The sequence below is a fragment of the Cornus florida genome, unplaced genomic scaffold (genome assembly GCF_030987335.1).
Source record: "Cornus florida cultivar Cherokee Brave unplaced genomic scaffold, ASM3098733v1 CherokeeBrave_3.0.0_Hap2_Chr08, whole genome shotgun sequence".
In the NCBI taxonomy this organism is placed as follows: Eukaryota; Viridiplantae; Streptophyta; class Magnoliopsida; order Cornales; family Cornaceae; genus Cornus; species Cornus florida.
In genome coordinates, this window is record NW_026775578.1 from 9,684,870 (window position 1) to 9,693,126 (window position 8,257).

The 8,257-nt window shown below is 35.4% G+C and overlaps 1 protein-coding gene across 2 annotated transcripts; it reads right to left on the reverse strand.

Moving 5' to 3' along the window:
* Positions 1–1,180: 1,180 nt before the first annotated feature.
* Positions 1,181–8,049, reverse strand: LOC132269297 (protein DOUBLE-STRAND BREAK FORMATION). Of its 2 annotated transcripts, none has more exons than XM_059770446.1 (6): positions 7,737–8,049; positions 7,429–7,636; positions 6,563–6,706; positions 5,447–5,588; positions 3,412–3,603; positions 1,181–3,297 (listed from the first exon to the last, which is right to left on the reverse strand). In XM_059770446.1, the coding sequence occupies exons 1-5, from the start codon at positions 7,793–7,795 to the stop codon at positions 3,413–3,415; spliced, it is 744 nt and encodes a 247-aa protein (XP_059626429.1). In that variant the 5' UTR covers positions 7,796–8,049; the 3' UTR covers positions 1,181–3,297; position 3,412. The 2 variants fall into 2 exon arrangements, with proteins under 2 accessions (XP_059626429.1, XP_059626428.1); XM_059770445.1 differs by having other exon boundaries at positions 1,181–3,338; positions 7,737–8,046.
* Positions 8,050–8,257: the final 208 nt, after the last annotated feature.

Below are 8,257 nucleotides of genomic sequence, written 5' to 3' on the forward strand. Positions count from 1 at the left end.
AGACTAGACAAAACACGAAATAATACGACAAGACACATTAAACTTATTTTTTACACTAACACACAATATATTTATCCAACACGTTTAACTAAATGAATCACTCTTAACACGAACACAACATGCGAAAAATATGGAAGATATTTTAGGCAATATTGAAAATTATAATTCGGTTTTCATATGAGAATTTGAGGTCTCTCATGTTCTATTGTGTGAGCTGTCAGACTTTCACTTTGTCTACAGCATAATTACAGGGAGTCAATTTGTGGTAACGCCCTATCAAGACATAAATATCTTGTTAAATGGGACAAGAAGAAACACAATTATTACAAAACTAACACGACATGACACATGTTAACCTGTTAAATAAATGAATCAAGACAAAACACGAAATAATACGACAAGACACATTAAACTTATTTTTTACACTAACACACAATATATTTATCCAACACGTTTAACTAAATGAATCACTCTTAACACGAACACAACATGCGAAAAATATGGAAGATATTTTAGGCAATATTGAAAATTATAATTCGGTTTTCATATGAGAATTTGAGGTCTCTCATGTTCTATTGTGTGAGCTGTCAGACTTTCACTTTGTCTACAGCATAATTACAGGGAGTCAATTTGTGGTAACGCCCTATCAAGACATAAATATCTTGTTAAATGGGACAAGAAGAAACACAATTACACGACATGACACATGTTAACCTGTTAAATAAATGAATCAAGACTAGACAAAACACGAAATAATACGACAAGACACATTAAACTTATTTTTTACACTAACACACAATATATTTATCCAACACGTTTAACTAAATGAATCACTTTTAACACGAACTCAACATGTTAATTTAACACATTTAATTAAACGGATTAAGTAAGTTATAAACGGACTGGTGTGTCAAATACAAACACGACACGTTTAATTATCATGTCAATTCGGATCGCTACGATTAAAATACGAATACAATTAAGCCGAAATCTAAACCTACATATTCTTGTTAGAGTCGCCTTAGCTTGTCTTATTAAATATTGCCGGTTTGCAAATTGTTAAAGAGTCTTTTGGTTTTGCATCAATGTTTTCCATGAGTTAATAGTCATTTCGTCTACAGTGTCATTATAGTTGTCACCATCCAAATTGTTAAGGATCTTTGGATTTTGCATTAGCGTGTTTCATGAATTTAAACAGTGCTCCTTTTATTACTACGAATGTTAGAGTGAGATGACATGCATTTTCTTTGTGATTATCTACAAATAATTTGAAATGCAAAACATGAAGAAAAAAAAAGTCATTATTTACTATATCTGTGGACCTTACAATGTATACTAATTGAATAAAATATAGCCCAAATATATATATATTTTTATTTCAGAGAAGGAAAACAGTTCCAAGTCTAAGTGTGATTTTTATCAAAGTAAAAAAATAATAATAAGATAAAATAATGAAGTGGGGAATTACCATGGGACCCATTCAATCTTAACCGCTGCTAGCCACTAATAGCCCTCAGATCAAAATTAAACGTACTTGAGAGAAAGTCTTACGATCTCACGGTCCTCAAAAAAATGACAATACTAATTTCAACAAACATTGCGTTTGCATGTCATATGATGAATGCGAAACCTATATTCAATCGGCTCGAACTTATCTATAACAAGAGATTTCTGAATAAATCCCATTAAATTAGTAGAAGTTGTAGAGCCCTAAGACAGATTCCTTTCTTGCATTTAATGTTCCCACATGATTCCAAGCTTCTAATCTTCCATTCCGAGGAAAAAAACAGCTCTCTTTCCCTAGTTGTCATCACAATCTTATATATGTTTTTTTTATACGCACTTGTCTTATAAACCAAGTCTTTGCTTTATTTCTCTCTTATTATTTATTTAAGAATAATGGGACCTCTCACAGTTGAATTTCAAACTATATTACCTCACAAAACGCGTAGGTTTCTGTTTCAGTTTGAAGTTTCAAACCCCTAGGCTCTAGGAAGAAGAGACGGTGTAGACAGGATGAGAACCTTGTAAAATTTTTTAAACTATGTTTTATAAACTAATGAATAAAGTATGAGAAAAACAGACATCTTTCCTTATCTTGGAGAAAATAAAACATGACAACTCCAACGCAGACATTAAATGCGCTTGGTGATATGGAAGATTCGATTTTTGGGACATGCATGGTTTTCAAATTCTAAAATGGTGGAGACTTGAAGCCATTTTAGACAATAATCTCTTGTATGAGGTTTTAAGGGCAACTTACTTACCTGAGGTACAATTACTCGAACAGAGTGGCCTTGGATTTTCAATGCAGAGATTTCTATCTAAAAATATACTAGTCTAGACTCCATTAGGGAAGAAAAGAGGAATGCTACCTCAAGCATCGATCACGTGGGGACTGTCTGTTGTTAGATGAGGTGAACCCTAGGATGAAACTAGCGGCGCATGGCGCGTGTCCATGGCAATGGCTAGGAAGATGATTAGGGTAAGCATGCACATGCAATCGGCATGTGATTGCATGGATGAGGCTTATGCTAATCTGTTTCTGCAGATGTAACATTTTTTTTTTTTTACTTGGAATTTAATACAGATTCCCTATGCCTCTTGTAGCATTTAGTATTGTAGTACATAAAGCACATGTAGGACTAAATCATAGTTGGAGTTGGGTATGTCCTTTAGGTTAGTAGGTAGGACTAAATCTGGACCCTAGATATTCAGGCCAGCCAGCCTGATAATGGCTGATCAATAGTAATGTAAATTACCTTAAAAGAGTGGGATCAGAGTGGACCAACACAGCACCACCAAATTCAGTGCTCAAGCCCAGTCCAAGGCAACCTTTCCATTCTCTATGCCCACCTAAAAGAACACCATTCCCTTCGAGGACTCAGTAAATACATTCATTTTGTGACCTATATAAAACTTCTGAGAAAATTTAATAACGAAATCAAAGTAGGTTTCTGGCATAGAGTCCAATCTAAAAGGAATACCCCAACCCTGTGTATGAACAACATACCTTTCCATTCTCTATGCCCACCTAGAAGAACACCATTCCCTTCGAAGACTCAGTAAATACATTCATTTTGTGACCTATATAAAACTTCTGAGAAAATTTAATAACGAAATCAAGTAGGTTTCTGGCATGGAGTCCAATCTAAAAGGAATACCCCAACCCTGTGTATGAACAGCGTACAAATTGTATTGGACATGTGATGTATGATTACCATTTGAGTTGTCACCGTCAAAAATCTTCACTGTTTGCTAACCTTGTGAGCAACTCTTACAACGTCCACATAGCACCTATCCATTCCAACACAACACTTTGCTTAGACAAATTATTCCTGCAATAGATAGCAAGTCATGTAAATTTAGTCAAGTACGTCAATAACACAAGTAGTAGTAAGGACTAAGGACCTCAATATTTTGTGGCATTTGGTTCACTTGTAATCTGCGGCATGAGTTGGTGTTCTTGGAATTTTCGAATATTACGCATCTTAACTCCATTTCTGAACAGAGTGCTTGCTGACCATGGTGTAGCTTTACTCTGCTGTTTTGTGCTATTCTCCACTGTTTTCTTTTCCAAGTACTCTGCTGCCTGCGCCTGAACTGTTTTATCACCAAAGACCAATTGAAATGACTGATTAAGACGTGATCATAAATTTATATTTATATATGGCAAACAAAACTTCAATGGCAAATATTATCCACCAAGATTGCCAAGGAGACACTAAAAATAAATAAATCATTCAATCAATATGAATTTATTCCGTTGTAAATAATACTGATTTTAATAGGCTACAGGTTTCCTTATTGGATAATCAAAGCTTCTCATGATAAAGTAGTTAGTCTGCTACACTGCTTCCATCATTGCAGACTGCTGAATGGACGATACATAAATAAACAGATACAGGATACACAAAATTCTCACATTCAATCATGTTCTCCAGAGGTCAAGCATAGTGACATTGTCAAAACTGCATGCCAATAATCATGATGTATTGTCAAACATTACAGATCTACAATAGACCTCAAATGAAATTATACTATGGGATTAATCCAATGGTACAATTTGTAGATCCATTGATTCCATCCCACCTGTAACATAATTTGGTGCACAGTAACATCGATTTGCCACAATATACTTCTCTGTCAGATTAACAAATAGTACCTGTGAGTAGTGCATTTTGATCATCTTATATTGTTAACAACTGTAGATTGTGGATTTTCACTTTGCTCCACTTCAGTGCCATTTTTTAACAGTCAGCCTGAAGTGTCCCAACTTTTTGGAGACTAAATGTCATGCCAACCAGTTTATGTTGCACTGATACTTTTTCATGAAACACAATGTTCAACGTGTTGCGCTAAAACCATCCACAAAACCCCAGAAGGCAGCATTCGTGCCTTCAATGAGTTTGTTCATCACTAATTAATTCATCTCCCACATAAAACCAAATCAACTCATAAAGCCCAACAGAACCAATAAGAATTTTTTTCCCTGAATGAACCAATAAGCTTTGCCTTCTTCCCATTCACTAGAATATTCAACCAATCAAAGTTGACCCTCAACATGTAATCTTATATAGGCATGGGTGGTTAGTGAGCACATCTATGTTACATGGCCTCTCCTATTTCCGTTCACATGCCCGTGTCGACACAACATTGGTATGGGTACAAGTCCGATACACAAACCTAAACTAGACACTCCGATACTTCACTCTGCATCATTGGAGAAGAACAAAAAAACTCAAACATAATACCAGAGATGAGTTTCTTATCTATGAGATGGATGGAAACCTTTTTCTTCTACCACATCTCTAAAACCTTTGCTTCACCACATCTCATATAATTTGAGTAATAATTGAATATATTTTTATAAAATACCATCATTGAACATTACAATATAATAAAACATATAATGTATTTACATGCGTAGTGCGTAGCCATATCCAACTTTTGGACACATATCCCCATATCTTTATATTTGGGATTTGAGGATGTCCGACACTTGGATACACACCCGCGCCCGTTACACTTACTTGAGATCGGGTAAATATAGTACACATTACACTTATCTTGTACATACATGAGGCAGTTCTAAAATGTAATGTTGTTTATTGATAAAACTTTCATATAAATCAATTTCTTTGTATACGCTATTGAATCCACCAATATCAGATTTTTAACACTAATGTCCATTCAACCAAATTATGCTATACTGATTTAAGCCTTACAGGGATTATGCCAAAATAATTGGCTGTCAAGGGTATAAGAGCAAACAGTAGCTATCTTTCAGGGAATGCACCATCAGTAGTTCGGCAATAATACTAGGTTTGTTCTATAGAATTGATGGAGCACAGCTAAGACTACCCAACCTCTCAGTTTCAAGAAGAGCTAGCAACCGATCGAGCAGAATTTTTTTTCAAGAATTAACACAATGAGTAAGACATACCAGATCGTGAAGCATCAGATGCCACGGCAAAATCCTTTAGACTCTTAATTTTGTCAATAACTTGATCATGTTCAAAGAACTCTTCTGTTCCAGGGTAAATCACACCATTCATCTGGAAGCATGAGAGTGCATTTTCACATGCCTAAAAACATAGAAGTCAAAAATTGAAGGCTAAAGTTAGTGAAGTACACAGCTTCCCCACCACAATAATTCCAAGTATTCAGAAAAATTAAGGCTAGTCATGTTAAGCCAAAAAAACATTATGAAAAAAAAAAAAACAGGTTGAAGAATTTATTTATACTGGCAATAGATATTCGAGGGGTACCAATATAAATTAAAAAATTCAAGGCTAGTCATGTTTCGCACACTGACTTCAGTTCTCAATGCAAGGAATTGGTTCATTCAAAATCAAAGACATATAAACCATCCCCGATGTCAACAAAATCTATGGATAAGACATATAACATATTCCAGGAAAATGCAACTGTGGATAAGACATATAGATACTCAAAAAAAAAAAAAGGGTGATGCAATGAATCCAACAAAATCACCGAATGAGCCCAAAAATAATCTAATTGCTATTAAAGTTCATTAGCTCTAGCACATCTAACTTACAACTAGCTTCAGCTAATGTATTTGAAGCTTTCATTAACCCATAATTTGAATTATTATGTAACTGATATTTGTATGTAATTCTATTCAAACCAGATAGTTTTACAATTGGTTCTTTTAACTGCCGACATGGCTCCTTCTCTCCTAGATGTCAAAAAAGATAAAGGACAGTCCAATGTTCCATGAATTGCAAAGGAACCTTTACTACAAATTATAATTTTACCTTTCTAGCAATGGAATAGTAACCATTATCTAGATGTCGAAAAGATAAAGGACATTCCAATGTTCCATGAATTGCAAAGGAGCCTTTACAGCATCAGCCTGTATAACTCCAAACTAAGCATAGCATGTCCCATGTCAATGAAACTAATTGGCATTGGTTAACACCATTCTTCGGTTTTGATGGTCAAAAATGCCACCTTACGGATACACACTCAACATAATAAACATATTGTGTAATGACCTATTACGTTGCATGGAAATTGCAACACGTTAAAATTTTACCTTTCTAGCAATGGAATAGTAACCATTATCTAGCGAATGTTCAGCAAAGGTCATCCATTCTCTGTACGAAACTTGTAGCCACTGATTAGTTGCAGACTTAAGTTCCCGCAGAGTTAAGGCCTCGTATCTCAAAGCCAAGCAACTCTGGAAGCATTCAAAATGTAGAAACACAAATCAACATGCATCGAGCAACAGTAAAAACCACTCAGTGTAGCTTTCATTGCACAAAATTTGAGAAGAGCCTAGTTAATTGTCATTTATGGAGTGAAGAAAGATGTAAACTATAAAGACTACAGAATTAAAGGACTTCAAATAACTTCTTTTGCATGAAAAGGAAGAAAACTTTATAATTTTGACGTGTTCAAGTTTTGGTGATGTGTCCTTTGGGGAAGCTCATGCTTGAATCACGTGGTCGAGTCAATTTGATCACTAAACCACCAGGGCAAAATGGGACAGGATTTCGCAAGCTAATCTCTTGACTTATTTGAAAAAAAACCTTTAAAACGATGAACATAAAGCTAAAATGAAGATGAAACACACACACACACAAACTTTGAAGGGCTATTCTGGTACGTGATTTTGATAAAATGATCAAACAGTAAGCATTCTTAGCTCAGCTAATTCAAGTAACAATTTCATAAAAGTGACATTTCAGTTCAACACTACACCACTAAGATATGACCACAATTCATGAAGGTTGATGCTCATATTACTTTCAAGTTACAGAAATATGCGATCAAGACAAATCTAAACCGCCAGAACATATATTAATCCACACAAAGTCGATGAAATCGAAAATAAACTTAATCAATGATGAATCTGGTAATTATGAAATAAGCAGACTGCAAAATAGATTGAATATTAACCTCGACATCACCGGCGAGAGCGAAAGCGCGAACGAAAAAATCGAGAATCTGAAGCTTGTGCTCAACAGTTTTCTCTGTGATTTCATGGAGAATGCGGAGAGATTCGCGCCTCATGAAATCTCTCAAGCTCGATCGGACTTCCAGTAACGATTTCACATCTTTGGAAACCATAATCGATTCGAGAATTCGTAGAGTTCCATCACCAAATCTGCTAAAAATTGAAAAAAGTTTAGTCCGATGACCAGAAAAACGATTGGAAACAAGAAATAAATTAGGGTTGGGTTAGAGGATTGAGAACGAAAAGTAACCTTCTGTGTTCAATTTGGGAGCGAAAGAGCGATATTTGCTGACCAAATCTATCAGACATTTTGAGAGAGAATTGGCGGTTGATGTTTGAAATTGGTCTCCTTTATTTACGCTTAGTTGGGGTTCCATACACTTGGCACCAACGTCAGCGCAGTGAACCTGGTGACTATTTGATTCATTTCTTTTATTTATTCTGAGTAATACCTAATAAAGGGTTTCTTATAAATTTTTTATAATTGACGAAATAGATTGGATTTCTAACTAAATGGAAGCCTTTAAGGACCTTTTGAGCCACATCGAAAGAAGTCCATCACTTCTGCTTAAAAATGAGATCATTAAGGTACTTCCAGATGGCCCAACAAGTGAAAGCAACGAGGCTTAAGAACTCGGCCGAGTAATCGGAATGAGACCATATCTCAGTCATGTCGACCCACCTCTTAGGCCAAAATGAAAAATCAGTCCCTCGAAAATCCATTCTCTCAATGGACTGTGAATCCACACCTCACGAGCGAGGGATAAGAAC